We start from the raw sequence: 25,221 nt of genomic DNA on the forward strand, positions 1-25,221 counted from the left end.
TGTTTGGGGCAGCACCGCTTTCCGTGGCCCACCCTCCGGTGGTGGCCCGGGCCGCGTGGGGGAGGCCTCGCCACGTCTCGCAGCTTGGGACCTTCCCCGGGCAGGCCTGGTGAGGAGCGGGTGACTGCGGGAGGCCTTTTCGGCCTTCCGAAGCCTCCGGCAGCGGTGGGCCGCGTTTGGGGCAGCGCTGCTTTCCGCGGCCTGTCCCCATCCCCCGGGGAGTGTGCCGGGCGGCGGGAGGTCTTTATGGCCTTCCTGCCCTCCAGCGGCGGCCTGAGGGTAGGCTTGCTACAGGAGAACAATCTCTTTGCAAATTGCATGTGTGGCTACTCTGATGCGTTGCTTTTCTTCTTTTCCAAACAAGGAAAAAGATGGGTGGAGGTGGAGGAGACATTCCTTTGAAGAAAGCCAAGACGATGTGCAAGTATCTCGAGAGATGGGAAAGCGAATTTAGCTTCTTGAAGAAAAGCAGAGTGGGCCACCGTTACGCATTCTGCACCATTTGCTGTTGCGATTTTAGTGTCTCCCACGGGGGGAGGACGGCTGTCACTCAGCATACAAAATCAGCCAAACACAATCACGGGGTAAAGGCACAGAAACATGCCCCGACAATGTCCACATTTGTGACTAGGAATACCAAAAAGGCTGGCACGATCATAAAGGCTGGCAAGGTCATAAAGGCAGAGGTTACAATGGCCATGCTGTGTGCCAAAAACAATGTTTCTTTCACCTTCTGCGACGACTACAACAAGTGTGTAGCTGACATGTTCCCGGACTCTGCCATTGCACGGAAATATTCTGCGGGGAGAACCGAAACTGCGCAAATCATAAAAGGTAAGTTGATTCAAATTAAGAAAACAATGGTACCTCGGGTTAAGAACTGAGGTACCACTGTAATATTGTCGGCTTATTGTTAGCTAACGTTACTGTGCTCTTACTCAACAGGTGCCATAGCAGCAGAGCTAGATGACGAGGTGTCCAAAACATGCCGATCTCAGCCCTTTTCATTGATGTGTGACGAATTGAACAACAGAAAAACAGACAAAGAATTTGTCATCATGGCTAGACTCTACGATGAGGCCGATCTGCAGGTCGTTACCAGATTTTTTGAGATGCCCATATGCAACGTTGGAAATGCAGAAAATCTTTATGAAAAGCTTAGTGAAGCATTTAGGTAGGGACGCCGCACTGTGTTGTTGACATTTGCAGTGTTGTCGTTTAGTCGTGTCCGACTCTTCGTGACCCCATGGACCATAGCACGCCAGGCACTCCTGTCTTCCACTGCCTCCCGCAGTTTAGTCAAACTCATGTTCGTAGCTTCAAGAACACTGTCCAACCATCTCTGTCGTCCCCTTCTCCTTGTGTCCTCCATCTTTCCCAACATCAGGGTCTTTTCCAGGGAGTCTTCTCTTCTCATGAGGTGGCCAAAGTATTAGAGCCTCAGCTTCAGGATCTGTCCTTCCAGTGAGCACTCAGGGCTGATTTCCTTCAGAATGGATAGGGAACTCCATGGACAAAGACAACAGACATTTGCAGTAGTTTGCTCTTAACTATAACCTTACATTTTGTCTGACATTTTGTTGCATTTTTTCCAATTTTTCCTATAGAAAAAGAGGCATTCCGTGGGAGAACCTGATAGCCTTTAACTCTGATAACGCGAGTGTCATGAAAGACAAACACGACTCTGTTATCAGCAGACTGAAGACCAGTCAGCCCCACGTTCAGGATCTTGGCTGCATCTGCCACCTAGTACAGTTGGCCACTGGCTGTGCCATCAGAGCAGCACAGGTACCTGTTGAAGACATCCTGGTCAGAATATACACCCACTTTGATAAAAGGTGAATTCATGTACATTATTATTGGATAGGCCTTGCAAACATACACATACCTATCCAGCCACTAACAAAACTATTTTCTATATTACAGTGCCAAAAGATGTGAAGTCGACAAGGAGTTTGTAGATTTTACTGATTCAGACCACCTGAAACTGCTCAGGTACTACTGCAACACCCGATGGCTGAGTCTGTTAACCTGCATCCAGAGAGTGTTGAACCAATGGACCGCACTAACGGTAAGGATGTTAAGTGCAGCAGATATATACACGCTTTACTATGCTTTGTTTTCATCTTAATTATGTTCTGCAGGCCTACTTTAATAGCCTTGAGGAGGTGGAGAAGAGCGCCAATCTACGTGATCTAGCCAGCCATCTGGGTGATCCGGTCGTGAAGATCTACTTCTTGTTCCTGGCTGCTGCCCTTAAGCCTTTATCTGAATTTAATATTGCCTTCCAGGTGGGTACCAGTGACATTGGATGTATGTGTGAATAATAGTTATAAATAAATAAATAGGTAAAGGTAAAGGGACCCCTGACCATTAGGTCCAGTCGTGACCGACTCTGGGGTTGCGCGCTCATCTCGCATTATTGGCCGAGGGAGCCGGCGTACAGCTTCCAGGTCATGTGGCCAGCATGACAAAACCGCTTCTGGTGAACCAGAGCAGCGCACGGAAACACCGTTTACCTTCCCACCGTAGCGGTTCCTATTTACCGTATTTTACGGACCATAACACGCACCGAACCATAACACACACCTAGTTTTTAGAGCAGGAAAACAAGAAAACAAATACTGGTATTCTTTGTGGGTGGCTGTGGGTGACGCTGTAGGGCAACTGGTGGAGGCAAGTGGCTGCTCCTGTTCTGGTGTGCCCATGAAGCCCAAAGCCCAACACACGGGAGCCACTGCAGAGACCGTGCACACACAATACTCTTTCCTCCATGCAAACCAAGAGAAAAGAGACAAGAGAGGGAGACAGGGAGGAACAACAGACATGAAAGCAAAATGAAATGGCACTACAACTTCAGGTTGAAAGACAAGGGGAGAATTGTAGTTGGCTCCATCTAAGGGGCCATGGGGAGCTGCTGTGGGGGCTCATTAAAATCCTAAAAGGATTGAGGGGGCAGGGGAGGGTGGTGGAGGAGAGAATTGCAGTGCACGGAGCAGGGAAGAGTCCATGGCCAAAGAAGACACAGAAAGAAAGAGAAGCATGGGGGAAAGTGGAGGGGGGAGAGAGAGAGAGAAATAAAAGAGAAAAGCCGCAATCAGGTTTGGATTGCAGCAAGAGAGCAATGAAATAGAGAGGGGTGTGTGTGTGGAGGAGACAGCCTTCAATGACTGGGAGTTGTGTGTCTGTGTGTGAGTGAGTGAAAAGAGGATAGAAAAGCGAGTCAGCCTTTCCAGCAGGGAAACTGAGCAAGACGAAAGAAAGAGGGAGATGAGCACTTGACCACCCTCCTACCCCTCTTTCCTGGGGGGGGGGGAGACGAGCCCCCAACCTTTACACACCCGACTGAGGGAGGGGCGCCCCTCTCCCTGCGAGGGCTGGAAGTGACCTGAGGCGAAAGTGTAGGGGAGAGAGGAGGTGCTGTCCATCTGCCGGCTCACCATCTTGCATGCCTATCCTGTGGGGAGCAGGATGCGGAGGCAGCGGCCAGGAGGAGGAGGGCGAGGGTGGCATGAGGGCCACGCAGAGCAGTGAGGCGGCAGGGGGAGGCGAGCCGAGGGGTAGTGAGGAGGAGGAGGGTTCCCGCTCGTCCCTCCGCTGCTGTCAATGCCCGCCTCTCGCAAGGGCAGGCACAGGCTCCTATGCCTGCTCTCTGGGGCTTTCCCTCCACCCGCCCCACAGAGAGCTGGGGAAAAGGGATGTCTGACTGTGGGGTGAGTGGAGGGAAAGCCCCAGAGCTGTGTGCAGCGTTTGACCGACTTTCCCTCCGCCCGCCTCACAGCCAGCTGGCTAGAAGGGACATCTCCAACGCTCCATAACCCGCAGTGACTTTTTCCCTATCGTTTTAGGAGAGGAAAATTGTGGGTTATGGAGTGAAAAATACAGTATCTACTTGCACTTTGACGTGCTTTCGAACTGCTAGGTTGGCAGGAGCTGGGACCGAGCAACGGGAGCACACCCCGTCACAGGGATTCGAACCGCCGACCTTCTGATCAGCAAGCCCTAGGCCAGGCATCCCCAAACTTCGGCCCTCCAGATGTTTTGGACTACAATTCCCATCTTCCCCAACCACTGGTCCTGTTAGCTAGGGATCATGGGAGTTGTAGGCCAAAACATCTGGAGGGCCGCAGTTTGGGGATGCTTGCCCTAGGCTCTGTAGTTTAACCCACAGCGCCACCCACGTCCCTTATAAATAAATAGGATTGTGCTAATTGTAGCATTCCTAATTCTCTGTTTTTTGATATTTTCTGCAGTCAGAGGAAGTGCAGATTCACAGGCTTAAAGAGGAGATGTGCAAGCTGATCAAGAAGATCCTGGGCTTCCTCGTACCAGCCAGGACCATGGTGGGTGTACCTCTCAGGGAGGTGAAGTATGGAGAAGGACATCAGTTGGCTGATGAAGACCTCTTTATTGGAGCAAACACAAAGGCATTCATGAGAAGCACAGAGCTTCCTGCGTCCGCCGAGAAGAAAATCTTTCAGTGAGTATGTTACCCAGCAGTTATGTAATCATGATATCATCTCAGTATGAGAGTATAGGCTGTGTGCCTAAAATGTTGCCACTAATCAGTTTTTTCACTCTTATGCTGTTGCAGAACTGTGAGAAGATTCTACGAAGCAGCGCTTCAGCAGATGTTCTCCTCCTTTCCCCTCGACAATCCCCTCCTGAGGGACTTGAAAGTGCTGGACCCTGCTGCTTGCCTTGATGTTACTCCAGAGGCAGGTAATAATAATAATAATAATAATAATAATAATAATAATAATAATAATTTTTATTTATACCCCACCCTCCCCAGTCAAGGCTCAGGGCGGCTAACACCGGATATAAAACAGCTGATTGAATTGTAACATAAGAACAAAATTAAATAAACATTAACATTAAAATTAAAATGCAGCCTCTAAGGTGTTACTGTTTGTGGGCCTTAAGGTCCTCCACAGGGCATACTGGGAGAGACGGTCCCGTAAGTACGAGGGTCCTAGGCTGTAAAGCAGCGTTTCTCAACCGCTGTTCTGCGGCACACTAGTGTGCTGCGAGACGCTGGCTGGTGTGCCGCGACGAGTAGGGCGATTTGCATTGTCACGTGCCTGGCGGCCGCCAATACACAACACTAACCCGCCGGAAAGGAAGCCGGCCGGGTCACGACGTGGGGCGAGCGCAGCTCTCAACAGCCACCACCACGGGAGGGTGGTTTTAGACAAACTTAAAGAAGCTGGCTGGATGAGCTCAACCTGAAACTTGATGAGCAAAGGATTGTGCTGGCAGAGAAATCAGCGGCTTGTGAAGCCTTATTACAGGAGATTGCAGCCAACACAGCAATTGGCAAGTGTTTCTTACAGTCATAATTATATAGTCAATATAGGGCGGCACAGAGTTAATTTTTTTAAACTTTTTTAATGGTGGTGTGCCTCGTGATTTTTTTCATGGAACAAGTGTGCCTTGGCCCAAAAAAGGTTGAGAAACACTGCCATAAAGGGCTTTAAAGGTTGTACTCCACCGGGAGCCAGTGCAGCTGGAAAAGCACTGGATGAATGTGATCCCGCGGCCGGGACCCCGTGAGGAGCCTCGCTGCAGCATTCTGCACCCGCTGGAGTTTCTGGGACAGCTTCAAGGGCAGCCCCGCGTAGAGCGACTTACAGTAGTCCAGCCTGGAGGTGACCGTCGCATGGATCACTGTGGCCAGGGCGGGGTGGGAAAGGTAGACGTTTGGGACAGCTTCCCATTGATAGAATGATTTAGTTAGTGCATAGTTTAGATCAGCAATGTTCAGTCAAACACTTGTTTTGTTTTACAGTGGAAAGTCTAGTGGCCCTGCTCCCTCAGTTGAGCTTGAACGAAGATAGGCTGAGAGAGGAACTTCTTGTCTACCAGCTGACAGACAGCAAGCAAGTCTTCCAAGAAGAAAAAATCGACAGATTCTGGGGCCTACTAGGGAAGGATGTGAGGTTCAGGGAGCTGCCAAGATTAATGAAGGCGTTACTCTGTATTCCCCACAGCAATGCCAGTTCTGAAAGGGTGTTTAGTATGGTGAGAAATACAGTTACAGAGGATAGGATGGCATTATTAGACAACGGCACTGTTTCTGCTTTGCTTGCCTGTAAAATCAACGACTATGGCCCAGCCCACAAATACACTCCTTCCAAAAGAGTGTTAAAGGCTGCAAGGCCTGCAACACATTTGTATAATCAGTCATTAATGGATGCCAGAGAAGAGCCAAAAGACTGAACCTAATCAATCCCCCCCATGAATAATTTTTTATTGAAGATTTTCTTGATTTACAGAGGTGTGTACAATGTCTCTCTCATATTTTGAGAGAGCTCGGGTTGTGGAAGGGTTAACAAGACATCCCTAGGTTTGTTGGGCGGGTCATAGAATCATAGAGTTGGAAGAGACCACAAGGGCCATCCAGTCCAACCCTCTGGCGAGCAGGAAACACCATCAGAGCATTCTTGACATATGCCTGTCAAGCCTCTGCTTAAAGACCTCCAAAGAAGGAGACTCCACCACACTCCTTGGTAGCAAATTCCACTGCCGAACAGCTCTTACTGTCAGGAAGTTCTTCCTAATGTTTAGGTGGAATCTTCTTTCTTGTAGTTTGAATCCATTGCTCCGTGTCCGCTTCTCTGGAGCAGCAGAAAACAACCTTTCTCCCTCCTCTATATGACATCCTTTTATGGGTCAGACTAGTTGGCCACAAGTGTGATTGGGGGTTTGCTGTTGTTGGGGAAATTGGTATGTTGTAAGTTATTTGATTGACAGCCATAGCCTTTTATATTCATAGCAAGCAGCTTGCAGATTCACTTTTGCTGCTTGCAATGGATCTCCCTCCCTCCCTATTTTTAGGGGTTCTTTGCGCTTGACATTGCTATGCCTGTCATGGGGTCACCTGTTTTGGATCAGGGGCCTGGTAAGGATTTTGTCCACTTGGCTGATTGGCTGGTGCCATGTGGTTTTTGCCTACTGTGTAGCAAATCATCACAACTTGTAACGTTGCGGTTAGGCCATCAAATTGGATGGTGGAGGGGTAAGGATTTGGCTGGGCCTGCCCCTCAAAATTGCTGCTGCCAGGTATTCCGTTAAAGGAATCCTGGGGCTCCACATGTTTGTCCGTATCCCCGGTAGGGGCTAGGACCACGCATGAGCCTTGGGGAGCATCCGAGGGAGAGGTGAAGGGTTTGGGCTCCCAGCTCTGTCCTCTCTCAGAGGGTGCTCACCTATACTGGCTTCCCTAGTACGCTAGCGGGAGTCAGTTCTGTCCCAGGCGGGGGGGGGGGGACGACAGATGGCTGGAACCAATGCCCTAGCAATCACATTAGTTGTATTTAAATAAAGTTGTGGCCAGATTAATGCCAAAAAAACTTTAATTCTGTGTGAAGTGTGAGTTATTGGGGGGGGGAGATGTCTGGGTACCTCGACACACTCCCTGAGAATCGTAGACCATCTTATGTTACATCAAAGAACCCATACTGGGGAGAAGCCACAGACATCCATAGAGTGTGGAAAGAGTTTCTGTTCGAGCAGTGTCCTTATTGTGCATCAAATAACTCACACTGGGGGAAATTCATTTAAATCTATGTTGTGTGAAAAGAGTTTCAGTCTCAATCACCATCTTGCTTTACATCAGAGATCCCACACTGGGGAGAAACTGTATAAATGAATGGAGTGTGGAAAGAGCTTCAGTCACAGGAGTAACCTTAGTTTACATGAAAGAACCCACACTGGGGAGAAACCATTTAAATGTATGGTTTGTGGAAAGAGTTTCACTTTTAGTCACTCTCTTACTTTACATCAGGGGTCCCCAAACTTACCCGGCTTTGGGCCGGATGCCCGCCGCACTGATTGCATGGTGGGCCGGAGGGTGGGGGAGTGTGCGCGGGGGTACGGGAGTGCGTGGCTGTGCACGCCCATGTGCATGCGCAAACTCTATTTCTGGCACACTCCTGACCTGAAAAGCGCCAGAAATAGCTTGTGCGCATGCCCAAAAGCCTCCTCCGACCCGGAAGTACACTGGAAATGACGCTTGCGTGTGCACACAAGCTATTTCCGTCGCTTTTCCAGGTCAGAAGTCGGCAGCCACGCCGCACTGCACCGGTAAGAGCGGGCGGCGGCAGCGGGCGGCAAGGGTCCCCGGGGGCCGCAAAAAAGAGCTTCGGGGGCCATATGTGGGCCCCGGGCCGTAGTCTGGAGACCCCTGCTTTACATCAAAGAACCCACACCAGGGGGAAACCGTTTGAATGCATGGAGTGTGGAAAGAGCTTTAATTGTAGTGCACTTACTGTACACCAAAGAACACACACAAGGGAGAAACCGTATGAATGCATGGAGTGTGGAAAGAGCTTTCATCATAGGAGTAACCTTACTTTCCATCAAAGAGCCCACACCGGGTAGAAACCATTCAAATGTATGGAGTGTGGAAAGAGCTTTAGTGTCAATTATTATCTTACTGCACATCAAAGGACCCACACTGGGGAGAAACCATTTTTATACATGAGGTGTGGAAAGAGCTTCACTTGTAGGAGTGCACTTACAGTACATCAGAGAACCCACACTGGAGAGAAACCGTTTAAATGCATGGAGTGTGGAAAGGGTTTCAGCTGTAGGAGTGGACTTACTGTGCATCAAAGAGCCCATACGGCGAAAACCCATTTCAATATCTCGAGTGTGGAACGAGCTTCCGTCGTAGGAATTACTTTACATCAAAGAACCCACACTGGGGAGAAAACACTTAAATGTATGGAGTGTGGAAAGAGCTTCAGCCAGAGTGGAAACCTTGCTACACATCAAAGAACCCACATAGCAGAGAATGGAGTATGAAAAGATCTGCAATGTATTATGATGTAAGGTTTTGTCCCTCCTTGGTGAGAAAAAACTGTCAACAGTGAAGTCTAATGGAACTGAACTGCCCAAAGTACAATGTATAGCAGCTATGTTTCATCTTAGAGTTATGCAAAGTAATCCATCACCACCCCACGGCTAGTATGAAGAACATCAAACTTACCTTCTGCTTAAATCTTCATAAACCCATTAAAAAAAACAAAGACAACAAAAAAACTGAGTTAAGCACTTGGATAAATCTAATCAAAGTAGATGTTATAAGTTAATTTTGGTTCAAGTAATTTGTAAATCTCTGTGGCATTTTGTAAGGACGTCTCTCACAAGACTGATAAATCATGTATAATCTTTTTTTGAAATTATTGTATGAATATTTGTTGCCAAAGTACAATGTATGGCAGTTATGTTTCATCTTAGAGTTATGCAGAGTAAAAGGTAAAGTTAAAAGGACCCCTGACCGTTAACTCCAGTCGTGACCGACTCTGGGGTTGCAGCACTCATCTCGCATTATTGGCCAAGGGAGCTTCCGGGTCATGTGGCCAGCATGACAAAGCCGCTTCTGGCGAACCAGAGCAGCACACAGAAACGGTATTTACCTTCCCGCGGGAGCAGTACCTATTTATCTACTTGCACTTTGATGTGCTTTCGAACTGCTAGGTGGGCAGGAGCTGGGACCGAGCAACGGGAGCTCACCCCGTTGCAGGGATTCGAACCGCCAACCTTCTGATTGGCAAGCGCTAGGCTCTGTGGTTTAGACCTATTCACAGCCGCCATAATTATAAGGGGGAAGAAGAAATTCCTAGCACCGCTATGTTAAGTGCCTGTCACTCTGCCTAATGTTTGGGCTGGCCCTGTTTGTAAATTTGAATGGGACACAGATTCGGTGTAAATCCAATAGGTGGAGAAGGAGAGAAGACAAAGCGTGGCCACTTGGTCAGAGCTGTGGCTAAAGGCACTGGTCTGCTGCCATCACCCTTTCCTTTAAGGAAAACGGTCACGTATCTCAGGTATCACAAGGCGACTACAAGCAACGACTGATTGACATGCATTTGATATGTGCGTGACTGCACAGACATGCATTGTGATGAGGCAGAAGTGGCCAGAAAAGGGGGCAGAATGGGGAGGGGGCAGAGGTGGGGCAGGCTTATGAGTGCTTCACCATCATACGCCAATTGGGAGTGGCCTGTATTCAGAGTCTTCTGGTGGCCTAGGATGTCTACTTGGGAAATGTGATAGAATTGACTGTGACTCTACATGTTGAAAAAGAGCCACAGGCTAACTCCCCCCCCCCCCAAGAGAAGGGGGTACAGGACCTTAAAACCTGATCTGCCCTAGCAGTTTTATTCCCCCCCCCTTTTCATGACAGGGTCCATACTGCATCTTCCATACCAGCGGGAGACTGGCCATTAGCTGTGTTACTCATTAGCACACTAGAAATACTATATTGCTTGTGAATAGGCTGTGCTTAGTCCAGGTACAGAGCTACAGCAGTCTGCTTTATTTTGAAATCTCTTTAACCTTGGGTCGTGGAGGGGTTTTGTTTTGTTTTGTTTGGCTTTTTGGTCTCCTCCTACCTTTTATTCTAATTAAATAAAGTTTCAAAATCTGACCAGCTCTTCAGTCTGTCCTGTCCCTGGGGCTCTTTTGGGTACCAACCTTTAGTCTATTCAGAAGCACGTCAAATAAAGGATGTTTAGATCAAAACTGCTGCAGTGGTAGCCTTCATAATAGAACCATTGCTTTCTTTTCACATATACAAATCGCTTACAAATCAGATTTCCACTGATCCAAAAGAGAAATATTTCTCTGACAAATGTGGAGATAATCAAGCATTTTAGATTCATATTACCAAATTCTTTTAAAAGGGGAGGTGGGCTACACATATTGCCATTTTGGTAGCGCCAACTTGGTCTCATAAAGGATGCTTAATTTTAAAGCAGCTGAATGTGTCGCCTCAAGTGGTTTATGGGGGGTGTCAAACCACCAGTTTGCGGATGGCATCAAACTGGGAGAGGTAGCTAATGACCGAAAGCCACACCCAGTCGGAGGCTGATATAAGAAGGAGGCAAAAATAGCAAAGAATTTGCTTTTTTCAAAGGTGGGAAGAGCCCCCCTTTCAAGGATGGGGGGCTGGCAGGCTGGGGTTGCCTTGCTAGAAAGGAAACACCCTGGCTGGAAATGCTCAGGTGGAGGAGGGGAGCAATCCGTGAGGGTTGGCTACATAGCTGCCAAGTTATCCCTTTTTTAAAGGGATTTTCCATTATGCTGAATAGGCGAGAAAAGGGAAAACTTGGCAGCTATGGTTGGCTATGCTGCTTTTGTGTCCCAAAACTGGAGGAGAGAGGCACATTTTGGATTTCCTGAACCCTGAAAAAGCACCTGTTCACTGTCCCTTCTGCTATACAAGGGGAATGGGTGCATCGGTGAAGGGGTTTGAAAGTGATTAGGGTTTTAAGGACCTTTTAAATGAATCATAGAATCATAGTAAACACTATGCTATGGTAAACACTAGCTGTGGTTTGAGAATATTAGAGGCAACTTAAAGACCCAGAATGTTCTAGAATAGGCATCCCCAAACTGCGGCCCTCCAGATGTTTTGGCCTACAACTCCCATGATCCCTAGCTAAGAGGACCAGTGGTCAGGGATGATGGAAATTGTAGTCCAAAACATCTGGAGGGCCAAAGTTTGGGGATGCCTGTTCTAAAGTAATAAAATCATTTTGGGAAATGGTATATAATGAATTTGGAAAAAAAGAAGTTTTAAAAAACTTTTTTATTAGGAATTATAGGTACCGAGATCCCAAAAGAACAGAAAAGACTCTTTATGTATGTGAAAACTGCTGCACAGATGCTACTAGCACAAAGATGGAAGGAAGAAACAGGGCCGTCTTAAGCATGTCGGGCGCCCGGGCACTGTGGTGCGGAGATCGCTCCGGCGCCCCTGCCCCATTTCTTGCCGCGGCTGGTGGGCAGGTGCACCGCACAACACCCCCCTGGCAGCCCGGCGCCCTGGGCCACCCAGCCTTCCCTAGAGCCGGCCCTGGGAAGAAAAAATCCCGACCAGATCTTTAAAGCACACTTGGAATGAATATTGTTATTAAGACCCATGTAAGGGAAGGGGGGAAGTCAGGAGATTCAGAGAATCTCAACAAATGATTATATAAATATTTTTGTGATAAATTTATTTTTGTAAAAACCAATAATTCTTTTTACAACCCCCCCTTTTTACAACACCTTGGCAGGAGGTGGGACTGAGCAGCGGGAGCTCACCCCATCGAGGGGATTAGAACCGCCAACCTTCTGATCGGCAAGCCCAAGGGCAGGGGTCAGCAAATCTTTTCAGCAGGGGGCCAGTCCACTGTCCCTCAGACCCTGGGGGGGGTGGACTATATTTGGGGGGGGGGATGAACAAATTTCTATGCCCCACAAATAACCCAGAGTTGCATTTTAAATAAAAGGACACAGTCTACATGCTGATTCACGCCATTCACGGGCCGGATTTAGAAGCCCAAGAAGCTCAGTGGTTTAGACCACAGCGCCACCCACGTCCCAACCACCTGTCGTATTGTGTCATGCCAAACCTTTATACCCATGCCATGGGCTAGATCCACACAGATATAAAACACCCGGGGGATTGGGGACACAATAAAAGCTCCCAATGCAATTTAACATTGACTTTGGGTTTCTGTTCTACAGTTTGATCTGGTTTCATATTTCTGAATCCTCAGCCCAAAACATTCCTCTCTGTTGGCCCAACAACTCATTTTGTCACGTTAACAGGTTTCCTCTTCACGAAGCCAGCCAGGAATTCCCTGTCTAGCAGAGTTCTTCAGCTTCGACTTTAAACCATATTCCACTCAGTCAAACCCCTAGCATTTATTCCTTTCTAGGGTTTAGTGGGGTCCCCCTCTAAAATCTATTATACAAACACCAGAACTCCACATAAACCTCCTGCACTTGCAGCTGAATTTCTCCCCTACATGGACGTTTTCTCTTTTTTAAAAAAACAAACAAACAATTTATTAAATTTTCCAATTACAAACCAATTATATCACATCAATTATGTCAAATTATACAAATACATATCAATTAAACTGAATATTATGCCAAATCATAATTTTTTTTGGCTTCCCGTGCTTCAAAATCTGGGGATTCTGAATAACGGTACTCACTGCCATCCTAATCCTGATTTCAAAATCTTATCCTTATAGTCCAATATAGTCCCGATCTTTTTCCAACAATTCCTCTAGTTGTTATCTTCTCTTTTGTCACAGCCTCCGAGATAAACATCAAACAAGATTTAACACAAAATCATTCTTCCTGTGTGGGATTTTTGTCCAGTCCAGCCTCCCATAGATCCCTTCTATAAACTGGAGTGCCTCTCCGGCCGCGTCGTCAATTGAGCACAGGCAAACGCCATCTTGAAAGACTCAGATCGTATTCCAGCTTCTCCTCAAAAAATCCATCGATCGCAGAGATACAGCTGTTTCAGGCAGGGAACAGCCAATTAAGGATATTCACATACTCTTATGACAGATTTATGGCTCTCCCACCCTTTAGCTCCTCTCTACCTCCTGAATCTTAAATTAGGCAACTCTTATCTTTCAAATTCAAAGTGCGTCACAGCTCATAAATCCTCTTATAATTGTCCAGATGGTATCTAGGCAAACTCCAGTGTAAACATAGCCAACTGGGGAGGTTTTACTCTTACAACTTAGCAAAACAACTTCAAAAAGCATACAGAATATCAATCCTCTATTATATAAATTCCAATAGCCACACAGTTTATTTCCTAATTTCTCATTTGTTCCTAATATTTAGGACCGATCGCCCAGGGAAGGTGGTGAGTGCTTCTTGAGGTACAGTGGTGCCTCGCTAGACGAATTTAATTCGTTCCACGGGTCTTTTCTTATAACGAAAAATTCGTCTAGCGAACCCCATAGGAATGCATTGAATTTATTTTATTTTTATTTTTTATTTTGCCATAGGAACGCATTAATTGAATTTCAATGCATTCCTATAGGAAACCGCGATTCGCTAGACGAATTTTTCATAAAACGAATTCATCTAGCGAGACAACCTCTGCTCGAGAAATCCTTTCGTTAAGCGGAAATTTCGTTAAGCAGGGCATTCGTTAAGCGAGGCACCACTGTATAGAAAATAAAAGGTTCACTTCCCTTTTCGTTCCGTCCAAATCATTCTTTTTTCCTTGATGTAATATTCCCTTGATTCTCTTATCACTCAGCAGCTGGAATTCCTGGCAGTATCTTCTCCCCCTTCTTTTGAAGCATGTTACATGGACGTTTTCTGAGCACCCCATTATAAGCGAAGCACGTTCCATACTCCTATTTAAGCAGTTTCTCCTGTTTGTTTTTGTTGGTACTTTATAAGGCTTCCACTCTGAAATAAGCTCTTTCCACGATCAATACATTTAAAGGTTCCTTCCCAAGCAAGACCGTTGATGCTTTGTAAGGCCTCCACTCTGGCTGAAGCTCTTTCCACACTCGATGCATTTATACGATTTCTCACCTGTGTGAGTTCTATGATGGTTTCTAAGATCTCCACCTCGACTGAAGTTCTTTCCACACTTGATGCATTTATATGGTTTCTCACCTGTGTGAGTTCTATGATGTTTATTAAGAGCTCCGCTGTAACTGAAGTTCTTTCCACACTCGATGCATTTATATGGTTTCTCGCCTGTGTGAGTTCTATGATGGCCTCTAAGATCTCCACCTCGACTGAAGTTCTTTCCACACTCGATGCATTTATATGGTTTCTCACCTGTGTGAGTTCTATGATGTCTACTAAGAGCTCCGCTCTGAATGAAGTTCTTTCCACACTTCATGCATTTATATGGTTTCTCACCTGTGTGAGTTCTATGATGTCTATTAAGGGCTCCGCTGTGAATGAAGCTCTTTCCACATTCCATGCATTTATATGGTTTCTCCCCTGTGTGCATTCGCTGGTGATTTATTAGGCTCCTACTATGAGGGAAGCTTTCCCCACACTGTATACATATAAATTGTTTTTCTTCTGTGTGAATCCGTTCATGTTTTAGAAGCCGCCGCCTCCCACTGAAATTCTTCACATACTCCATATCTTCCAATTGTTTCTCCGCTGTGTGCATTCCTTGATATGCGTTCACTGACTGTAGTACGTTACACATTCCACAGCTTTTAATCGTTTCTTTTTTTATTCCAAATTAAATTTCAAGTGGTCCCCCAAAATTCTGATTTTCTTCTCCACTGCATCTCAGCCTCCCTCGCAGGGTGGTTGTTCTGAGGATTTAAAGGGAGTGGGAGAACCACAGAGGTCTCCTCAACCTCCTTGGAGGAAAGGGGAGCTTTTGTTTTTCCTGCATCGGAGGTGATTGGATTAGTTGGCCCCCTGGACCCCCTTACACCTCTATGAATTAAACTCAGCAAAAAAATAAAGGCCAACCCAGCTGTGTGCAGTCAGGAGAGCTCCCCCCTCCAACCACAGCTGGCTGGCTCATGGGAGATGGGAGATGGACGGAGTTCCCAAAGACGCCAAGGAAGAATTCAGAGCCCAGGAGACGTCCTGGAGATTTAGAGCTGGGCTGTGAACATAGCATCCACCGCTCTGGCATGGGGCAGGCGGGGGGGGGGGGAGGCATAGATTTAGAACCCACAGAAACTGTTTGGATCACCAAAAAACCCTATTTTGCTGGAATTGTCCAGAACAACCTGCCTCCAAAGGCTGTGTACGAGATATAAACTTATAGCACATTCTTTCCTTCAAAGAATCCAGTGAGCTGTAGTTTACCCCTCGCGGAGCTACAATTCCCAGATCTGCCAATCTCTTATACTCATGCAATGGGCTGGATCCATAGATCATAGAATCATAGAATCAGAAGAGACCACGAGGGCCATCCAGTCCAACCCCCTGCCCAGCAGGAAACACAATCAAAGCATTCTTGACATATGCCTGTCAAGCCTCTGCTTAAAGACCTCCAAAGAAGGAGACTCCACCACACTCCTTGGTAGCAAATTCCACTGCCGAACAACTCTTGCTGTCAGGAAGTTCTTCCTAATGTTGAGGTGGAATCTACTTTCTTGTAGTTTGAATCCATTGCTCCGTGTCCGCTTCTCTGGAGCAGCAGAAAACAACCTTTCTCCCTCCTCTATATGACATCCTTTTATATATTTGAACATGGCTATCATATCACCCCTTAACCTTCTCTTCTCCAGGCTAAACATACCCAGCTCCCTAAGCCGTTCTTCATAAGGCATCGTTTCCAGGCCTTTGACCATTTTGGTTGCCCTCTTCTGGACACGTTCCAGCTTGATGTATACATTAGTGTACTGTACGTATGTACGTACATACATACATACATACATGTATGTATATGTATATAAGTATGTATAAATTTCGTTCTAGAGTTTCTTCCATCTTCACCTCGCCCAGCTTGCAAATTAAGAATTTGAAAGAATATCCTGCTAGTGAGCTGTGATGGGAACTTTCCCCCTTCAAATTCTCTGGATGGCCCCCCATTCAGGAGTTCCCTTGGTGGGAAACCGTGTTTGGTGGTGGGGCTTCAAAGGAGACGGCGCAAGGGAAACCCTTGCAGGTGTTGGGTGGTCCCCGCTTCGCAACTGCAATCTCTGCCCTTTTCTCCCCCTCCCCATTTCTTCCCCCACGCAGCATCTTTATCTCTTTGTCCTCCAGGTATTCCCCTCACCTTTTTGAAAAACTCCTGCTTTTCTAGAGGGGCTCCTTTTGCAAACTTCCGACCAAACTTCCGGAGAGAAGCCCCTTCCAGCGTTCGCATGGCAACCGAATATGACGGCGCTGCCTTTGCCTTCCTCCTCTTTGAGGGGGAGGGGGGAAATCTCTTGTCACTCCCCCCTCCCTTTGGGTCAATGAGCTCCGCTTCCTAGAGAGGCAGGAAGTTTTTGGGGGTGTAAAGGCATGGTTGGAGGGGAGGGGTCTCCTTGCATATTAACAGAAGAGAAGAGGGTTTGCAGAGGAGGAGAAAGAGGTGCAGTATATTTTTTGTTGCGGGGTGGGGGAGGAGGAATTGAAGTAGGGGGTGGGAGAAGGATTTATTTCCCCTCCCCTTGAATTTATAAGCAGGGCAGCAGGGAGAGGAGTTTTTTTTTGGGGGGGGGGCGGAATGAGAGAAAAACAGGGAAAGTCTGTAGGGGGTGGGAGGGGGTGCAGAGTGGGATTTTCCCCAACAAGGTTTGCATTGCAAGATATTCTTTGGGGTGGGGGTGGGGAACAAAGACCCTTCTGTGCCTGAGAACTAGAAAAGGGCGCTCGCTCCCCCCCCCACCCCCATGCTACCTGAATTGGATACTGAATAGTCACAAAGTGACAGCCAGACACCCCCCCCCAAAAAAAGGTATCTTAGACGCAGCCTCTTAATGCACCCCCCCCCTGCTTTGCTGCAGTGGAAGCTGCCTTACATATGGGGTGTGTGTGTGTGTGTGTGTGTGTGTGTGTGTGTGTGTGTGTGTGTTGCAGTGTGGCTTTTTTATCCCCAGAGCTGGAGAACAGAGTCGCCTCTGGATTGGGAGAGAGGGGGGAGATTTCGAGTTGGGTGGGGGGTGAGAGATGGACAATGTCAAGGGAAATCGGCCTCCGGAGCGTCCTTAGTAAGAAAGAGGCTGATGTGAGAAGGAAGCAAAAGGAAGCAAGGATTTGCTTCTTGGGAAGGGGGAGCCCCCCTCGTCCCCTTTTCAGAAATCATAGATGGGGGGGGGCTGTGAGACTGGGAACAAGAGTGGGCAAGTCGGTCTTAAGCACCTTCCAGATGGTGTCAAGGCATTGGCTGGAGGCATTAAATAAATACCCCCTTCATGCAGGAGCTGGTAAAAGGGCAGCTGAGGGACAAGGAATTTGCTAAAATAAAAATTAAAAATAAAGCATGTTAATTAGAGATAAATCTGTAAAATAAGCAGCATGTAAGAGCGGATGAACTGGAATATATCTGAGAGAGTGGGAAACCAGGGTTTTTTAGGAGCGGAGAAGTGTATTAATTAATTATAATTTGGGTTTGACATCTTAATAAATTTGAAAATGAGTTAAAATTAATTGGTAAAAAACATCCCCCCCCTTTGAAGAACTGGCCCAGCAGAGGGCTGGCTGACAGTCTTTCCCTCTGTTTCTGCTGTTCACAATCCAGACCGGCCTCCTGTCTTGCCTTGAAAGCCAGGAGGCCACATTCCCTCCTGAGCAGCCTTCCAATTGATGGGTGGGGACTCGAGGGCTGGATTTGACCCCTGGGTCTGGTGTTCCCCACCCCACAGTTAGGGTGCAGGGCTAAGGCCAAAAAGATTGTGTCTCTCCTCTGCAGCCGCCAGAATGGCCCCCCTTGAGTGCTGGTCCCTGCTTTTCCCCCTTTAAATTCTCCCTCCCCACCCCCCAAAAAGTTGAAAATAGCAAACAAAAACTTAACTCCCCATCAAAACACACACACAAATGTGTGTCCGTATGGGAAAACATTGTTCCAAAGTGTGAGATGTGAATCTGGTGGATGCCAAGGCAGTTGATGGTCTTTAGAGTAAGGGGTGAAAAGTTACCCGGTCACAGCGAAATCATCCCCAGTACTTCTTTTTCCAGCAAATGCTTCAACACCATTTTTTGTCAGGTTGTGGGGTTTTTTTGTAGATGACCATAATCTGATTAGTCTAGATTTTCAAGATATCCCACAGAAGAGAACAAGAAAACAAATATAACACAAATCAAATACATAAGAAACAAAAGCAATTATCGTAGCAACAGTAAAAATACAAAAAGCAGTAGGTATAAAATCTGTGTTCGGTTTTTTTGAAAGTGCAATAGTCCAGATTTTCTGTTTCCATTGTGATAATTGCAAGTGTTCCAGAGATTTCCCGTTTTAAGAAATGGGTTGTTTAGGCCCTGCTGAAATAAAGGTGGTGAATTCTTTATATTTCATTTTAGCATTTTCATCTTTAAAAATAGTTAACAATTCCAAAGTTGGGATATGTAGGATTTTTTGTTTCGGGATCAAGCTTACTTTATAAACAATTCCCCCCCCCCCCAAATGAAAAGAGCCTGCCACATGTATAGTTGTTCCAGCGGAGATGGAATATAGCTTTGTTGCTAGAAGCAGCAGTGTGGGAGTTTAAAGGGGATTTCTATTATGTGTTCGTATACATACTGACTTATCCCACAGTCTCTGCCAGCTGGCCTCTTTGATTACTGTCCCCAGCTCTGATTCCCAGGTATGTTCCACCAAGTTGGTTTTGCCTAAATGAATACCACCAACTGTTTTAATGCATTTTTGATAATACGTGTTTGGATTTTGCATTTGTATTAGCAATTAGAATTTCAGCCGAAGTTTAAAGAGGCATGTGCTGGGTTTGTTAGAAAAAATTGATGCATGTTTAGAAAATTCCAGCTGTTGTCCAGCTTTACTTAATATTTGTTCCCCAGTCAAAGGTATGCCATCTGTGTAAATGTCTCCCACCCTAAATAAATCCGCCTTTCTGTGAACCGCTCTCAGACCTCCGGGTATAGGGGAGTATGTAAATTCAATTAATAATAATAATAATACTAATTTCTGCATTGTTTTCCTTAAAGAGCTGCTCCCTGCATTGAAGTGCATCGTGGCAACAGCTGAGAAAGTTCTGGAATTGGCCCAGTTTACCCCTCCTCCTCCTCCTCCGTCCTTTCCACTGGCAACGCAGTGGCCTGCGAGACACCCTCTGAACAGTCTCTTCTTAAAGGTGGAATGGAAAGAGGAGCCAGGCAGCTTCCTCAGGTAGCGAAAGAGCAACGGGAGGTGGGAGGAGGGAAGAGGCACAGATGGGACAACCCAGCTTCCCTCTGTGTTGAGTGGAGATGATGGGGATCTAAGAGAAGCTCTGTTTTCTTCTTCTTCCAGGCCCTCTTGACCTTTGAGGAGGTGGCTGTGTTTTTCACGGAGGAGGAGTGGGCTCTGCTGGATCCAGGCCAAAGAGCCCTGCACAAGGAAGTCATGGAGGAGAATTATGAGATGGTGGCCTCTTTAGGTAAGGGCACATTTTTATTCCTCTTGGTAAGGCCAAACTTCAGCCCTCCGGATGTTTTGGACTACAATTCCCATCTTCCCCGACCACTGTTCCTGTTTGCTAGGGATCATGGGAGTTGTAGGCCAAAACATCTGGAGGGCCGCAGTTTAGGGGTGCCTGCTCTTGGCTGTTAGACGTTGAAGGTGTGAATCTTTAGGTCAAATCCTGTATGTACTCTTACAATATTTGCAACTTTGCTTTCCCCTACTTGTGGTGTGGTGCATCTTTATAGGCTCTGTTTACGTAATCCCTTCCCTCTCTTGCCTTTGAGGTCATGGATACAGATTAATTTGAAACGGCTGGATGATTTGCAGCCAAAAGTAGATAATATTGTCTTTTTCCTTGGCAGAATCAGACCTCAGTTCCTGTTGGGAAGAGGGACAAGATCCATTTCTCCAGGATCCCAAAGAAGTGGAGATCTCAGAAGGTAGCTGCTTAGATGTGTTGTCGGTCTTTTTCCCTCCAGAAAGAGAGGGAGCACAAGCCTGTTGCCTTTATGTCCTGCTTCTGGGCTTCCTCTCACAGCATCTAGTTGGCTTCTGTAGGACTAAATAGACCAGGTGGGCAAATGCATCCTTCAAACGCTCTCCAGCTGACCCTTGGGGCTATCTTCTCCCTGGCCATCTCCCTTCCCAGGCCACGACCCATTACCTGCCCTGCTTCACATCCTCCTTGAGTCCTTTTTTCCTGGCTGGGTTGTGTCCTTGAAATCTGCTAGCCTGATTGGAGGACAGAGGGTGGGTTTTGTAGTAACTCCGCTGCTCCCTGAAGGCAACATTGAAAAATAATAACAATTGTATTATTTATACCCTGCCCATCCGGCTGGGTTTCCCCAGCCACCCTGACCGGCTTACAGTACATACAAAAACATCATAAAACATCATAAAATGTTTTACATTTGTTGTTCTCCCTCTCTCACACACCCGGTGCCTGACTGTTCTGATGGGCTGGGCGCGTGAGGCAGAGGGAGGGAGCAGAGCCGCGCAGATGTTTGCGGCGCTGTCAGCAAACTGTTCGTACTGGTGGCGGCGGCCGCTGCAGCCGCAGGCAGGCGATCCTGCCGCCATATGGACGGTGCACGCATACGCCATACATCGTGGCGCTGTGCATGCGCCATACAGTCGGTTTGCCCCGCCCCAGGTACCGATCATGCTTCGTTCGCCCCCGCCCCCACAGAGCATGAACATGTACACCTGAAGCTGCAAAAATTGATCATGTCTGGGAGACCTTTGGCCTGGTCCAGGAGGACAATTCTTCTAAAGACCAGAGGTGTCCTCCAGGCTTAAGTTTTCCCTTCCTTTGTGCTGAGCTATGCCTCAAATTAAAATATCCTCTGTGGTGCCACTGAGCTGAGGTTAATGTACTATGAGATTCTTTTTCAAAAGCGCCCATGTGCCCTTCTGCTATCCCTCAGCAGGAGGGCTAAGATCTTGCCTTTCCCTGCTCTTGGGAAGGGAGCCATGGCAGTAGGAGTGTCTGGGCATTTTGCACTCGGAATTTGCACTGCCCTCTTTGAAACTATTTCCCAAATCAGACTTTATTGCTTGGGTGGAAGGAGAAGATCGAGTTGGATGCGGCTCTGAGAAACGGGAGAGATCAGCAGACACAATTGTGCTTAGTGACAGCATGTGGAAGGTGGAACAGGAAGGGACTCGTGGAGCTGTAGCATATTCTGATGCTAACTTCAGATTCAGCTTTGCAGGAAGAGAAGGGACATGGTTGACCACAAGAGAAGCAAAGAACTGTTCTCAGTGCACAATGAGCATGTCTGCTTCTGCCATGCAGTGTGAATGATATTTTCATTTTCTCCCTCTCCCTAAACAGGTGACAGGAAGAAGAGCGGGAATTATGGGGAACCATTGATGGTGTCATCAGAAAATGTGGAGCATGAAGCAGGGAAAAATACATTTGTGAAACAACAGACACCCCAAAAGCATATAGGAAACATTTTGAAAAATGGGGAAAGGAAATCCTCTACTACGCAGGACACTGATATCCATGTCACTCTGAATCCACAGGAAGAATGTGCAGGGAGCAGCAGTGTGGAGTGTGGGAAAAGCTTCAGTCAGAGTGGAAGTGTTAGTTTACATCAGAGAACCCAAACAGGGGAGAAAGCGTTTCAATGCATTGAGTGTGGAAAGAGGTTAAGTAGTGCTGGTAACCTGGTCAAGCATAAAAAAACCCACACAGGGGAGAAGCCATTTAAATGCATGGAGTGCGGAAAGAGTTTCAGCCAGAGCGGAAACCTTATTGCACATCAAAGAACCCACACAGGGGAGAAACCATTTACATGCATGGTGTGTGGGAAGAGTTTCAGTCTCAATCACCATCTTACTTTACATCAAAGAACGCACACTGGGGAGAATCTGCATAAATGCATGGAGTGTGGAAAGAGCTTCTGTACCAATAGTTTCCTTACCGCGCATCAGAGAACCCATACCGAGGAGAAACTATTTAAATCTATGGTGTGTGAAAATAGCTTCAGTCATAATTACCGTTTTACTCTACATCAAAGAACCCATGGTGGGGAGAAACTGCATAAATGCTTGGTGTGTGGAAAGAGCTTCAGTTGTAGGAGTAACCTTACTTTACATCAAAGAACCCACACTGGGGAGAAACCCTTTAAATGTACAGAGTGTGGAAAGAGCTTCAGCCAGAGCGGAAATCTTGCTGCACATCAAAGAACCCACACAGCAGATAAACCATTTAAATGTATGGTATGTGGAAAGAGTTTCAGTTTCAATTACTCTCTCACTTTACATCAAAGAACCCACACCGGGGAGAAACCGTTCAAATGCATGGAATGTGGAAAGAGCTTTCGTGCAAGTAGTGTCCTAATTGTGCATCAAAGAACCCACACTGGGGAGAAGCCATTTAAATGTGTGGAGTGTGGAAAGAGCTTCAGGCAGAGTGGAAGACTGACTGCACATCAGAGAACGCACACTGGGGAGAAACCTTTTAAATGTATTGAGTGTGGAAAGAGCTTCAGCCAGAGTGGAAACCTTACCATACATCAAAGAACCCACAGAACAGAGAAACCATTTAAATGTATGGTGTGTGGAAAGAGTTTCAGTCTCAATTACTATCTGACTTTACATCAAAGAACCCACACCGGTGAAAAATTATTTGAATGCATGGAGTGTGGAAAGAGCTTCAGTTGTAGGAGTGCTCTTACCGCACATCAAAGAACCCACACAGTGGGGAAACCATATGAATGCATGGTGTGTGGAAAGAGCTTCAGGCGTAGGAGTAACCTTACTTTACATCAAAGAACCCATACTGGGCAGAAACCATTTAAATGTATGGAATGTGGAATGAACTTCAGCCAGGGTGGAAACCTTATTGCACATCAAAGAACGCACACAGCGTAGAAACCAGTGTGAACCCCAGAGGTGGAGAAGCAGGGAAGACAAAGCTTTGCCACTAAGAAGAATAAGAAATGGTCTCCCCATTCTGCCTACTATTTGGGCCAGCCCAGTTGTCATTGTGAATCCAAGATGTGGAGAAAGAGAGGAGGCAAAGTTTAGCCACTTGGTCAGGGGGTCAGTGAAAGTCATTGGTCTGCTTCCATCACCGTTTCCTTTGAGCAAAACACAACTGCATCTCGGGTATCATCCGTCAGGTAGGGTGCTTCCTTGGGAAATGTAATAGAACTGGCTATGGCTTTCCGTGTAGAGAAAGAACGACATGCCACTCCTTTCAAAGAGTGTGAGCGTTGTGTGCAAGCTTATGAAGCCTGAGATGTCTTAGCAGTGTGACCCCAGCTGCCTTCACCACAGAGTCTGTACTATATCTCCCATACCACCAGGAAACGGGCCATCCTCTGGGCTGCTCACTAGTACACTAGGAATACTATATTGTTTGTGGGTAGGCTATGATTAGTCCTGCTGCAAAGCGACAGTACTGTGCTTTATTTTGTAATCTGTTTAGCTGTTTACTTGCTGTCCTCCTACCTTTCATTCAAAATAAAGTTTCACAATCTGACCAGCTCTTCGCTTTGTCCTATCACTGAAGCTCTTATGAGTACCAGCTTTTAGTCTACCGGTACTTAGAAGAACAGTGAATATCAATTCTAGATTCAGGTAGTAGCTGTGTTGGTCTGACGCAGTCAAAATAAAAAAAAATAGTCCAGTTGCACCTTAGAGACTAACTAAGGTGAAAGATAATAAAAAAATTCCTTCAGTAGCACCTTAAAGACCAACTAAGTTTATATTTTGGTATGAGCTTTCGTGTGCATGCACACTTCTTCAGATACGTGCATGCACACGAAAGCTCATACCAAAATATAAACTTAGTTGGTCTTTAAGGTGCTACTGAAGGAATTTTTTTATTTTGCTTCGACTCAGACCAACACGGCTACCTACCTGTAACTAAGGTGAAAGATGAAGTTGGTCTCTAAGGTGCTACTGGACTATTTTTAAATTTATTTTTTAATTTTTTATTTTGACTGAATATCAATGTAAAGTTTGCTCAGATTAAAACAGTTGTAAGTGTAGCCCTCAAACCTAGACAGCATCTTAAAAAGCAGAGACATCACCTTGCCGACAAAGGTCCGTATAGTTAAAGCTATGGTTTTCCCAGTAGTGATGTATGGAAGTGAGAGCTGGACCATAAAGAAGGCTGATCGCCGAAGAATTGATGCTTTTGAATTATGGTGCTGGAGGAGACTCTTGAGAGTCCCATGGACTGCTAGAAGATCAAACCTATCCATTCTTAAGGAAATCAGCCCTGAGTGCTCCCTGGAAGGACAGATCGTGAAGCTGAGGCTCCAATACTTTGGCCACCTCATGAGAAGAGAAGAATCCTTGGAAAAGACCCTGATGTTGGGAAAGATTGAGGGCACTAGGAGAAGGGGACGACAGAGGACAAGATGGTTGGACAGTGTTCTCGAAGCTACAAACATGAGTTTGACCAAACTACGGGAGGCAGTGGAAGACAGGAGTGCCTGGCGTGCTATGGTCCATGGGGTCACGAAGAGTCGGACACGACTAAACGACAACAACAAGTGTAGCCCTCATATTACAGCTATTTCCTACTTTTCACATATACAAATACCCTGCAAATCATATTTCCTTTCATCAAAAAGAGAAATCTCCTTTTGGCCATTGTGGAAATAACCAATCATTTTGGATGCATATCATACTAAAATTCTCTTCAAAGGAGAGATGGGCTATATAGATTGCCACCTTTGGGGCACTAACTCAGCCTTTTATTTGCTGAGAGAAATCAGTCTTGCGACAAGGAAATTAGTCGTTTTTTCTCAACTCTGCAATTGGACAACTTGGAATTCTTTTGCATTGATTTTTTAGAATATATTTTCTATATGTGTGTAAAAACAACCTTACATTTC

General features: G+C 46.5%; 3 protein-coding genes and 1 pseudogene across 8 annotated transcripts in view; 3 read left to right on the forward strand and 1 right to left on the reverse strand.

Moving 5' to 3' along the window:
* LOC118081241 (uncharacterized) overlaps positions 1 to 7,361 on the forward strand; it is a 12,253-nt gene extending 4,892 nt beyond the window's left edge. For 2 of the 3 annotated variants that reach the window (XM_035107620.3, XM_088663746.1), the window contains exons 7-14: positions 365 to 834; positions 946 to 1,174; positions 1,608 to 1,838; positions 1,927 to 2,071; positions 2,145 to 2,291; positions 4,254 to 4,480; positions 4,595 to 4,722; positions 5,792 to 7,361. In XM_035107620.3, the coding sequence (XP_034963511.3) occupies positions 365 to 834; positions 946 to 1,174; positions 1,608 to 1,838; positions 1,927 to 2,071; positions 2,145 to 2,291; positions 4,254 to 4,480; positions 4,595 to 4,722; positions 5,792 to 6,222 (2,008 nt within the window). In that variant the 3' untranslated portion in view covers positions 6,223 to 7,361. The remainder of the gene's footprint in view (positions 1 to 364; positions 835 to 945; positions 1,175 to 1,607; positions 1,839 to 1,926; positions 2,072 to 2,144; positions 2,292 to 4,253; positions 4,481 to 4,594; positions 4,723 to 5,791) is intronic. The other variant, XM_088663747.1, reaches the window with a different exon arrangement.
* LOC148687224 (uncharacterized) overlaps positions 1 to 15,814 on the reverse strand; it is a 24,375-nt gene extending 8,561 nt beyond the window's left edge. Inside the window, exon 1 of the mRNA XM_088662568.1 lies at positions 14,263 to 15,814. Within this exon, the coding sequence (XP_088518694.1) occupies positions 14,263 to 14,995 (733 nt within the window). The 5' untranslated portion in view covers positions 14,996 to 15,814. The remainder of the gene's footprint in view (positions 1 to 14,262) is intronic.
* Positions 7,496 to 9,149, forward strand: LOC148687225 (uncharacterized; annotated as a pseudogene).
* An 880-nt stretch (positions 15,815 to 16,694) lies between the features above and the next one.
* LOC132591213 (uncharacterized) lies at positions 16,695 to 23,855 on the forward strand. 4 transcript variants are annotated; one of them, XM_088663937.1, is made up of 6 exons: positions 16,769 to 16,831; positions 18,995 to 19,043; positions 19,402 to 19,582; positions 19,706 to 19,832; positions 20,221 to 20,298; positions 21,696 to 23,855. In XM_088663937.1, the coding sequence occupies exons 3-6, from the start codon at positions 19,553 to 19,555 to the stop codon at positions 23,240 to 23,242; spliced, it is 1,782 nt and encodes a 593-aa protein (XP_088520063.1). In that variant the 5' UTR covers positions 16,769 to 16,831; positions 18,995 to 19,043; positions 19,402 to 19,552; the 3' UTR covers positions 23,243 to 23,855. The 4 variants fall into 4 exon arrangements, with proteins under 4 accessions (XP_060124625.2, XP_088520063.1, XP_088520062.1 ...); XM_060268642.2 differs by lacking the exon at positions 18,995 to 19,043 and having other exon boundaries at positions 16,695 to 16,831; XM_088663936.1 differs by lacking the exon at positions 16,769 to 16,831 and having other exon boundaries at positions 18,018 to 19,043.
* The last annotated feature ends 1,366 nt before the right edge of the window (positions 23,856 to 25,221 follow it).

Source organism: Zootoca vivipara, chromosome 2, assembly GCF_965207765.1.
Source record: "Zootoca vivipara chromosome 2, rZooViv2.hap1.1, whole genome shotgun sequence".
NCBI classification, from domain to species: domain Eukaryota; kingdom Metazoa; phylum Chordata; class Lepidosauria; order Squamata; family Lacertidae; genus Zootoca; species Zootoca vivipara.

What these genes read in the sequence shown, in the direction of transcription:
- LOC132591213 (XM_060268642.2), top strand. Translation starts at nt 19,553, where the DNA reads ATGGAAAGAGGAGCCAGGCAGCTTCCTCAG. An exon ending in TGAGATGGTGGCCTCTTTAG is followed by an intron (nt 19,833 to 20,220) that starts GTAAGGGCACAT and finishes TTTCCTTGGCAG; the next exon opens with AATCAGACCTCAGTTCCTGT. An exon ending in AGAAGTGGAGATCTCAGAAG is followed by an intron (nt 20,299 to 21,695) that starts GTAGCTGCTTAG and finishes CTCCCTAAACAG; the next exon opens with GTGACAGGAAGAAGAGCGGG.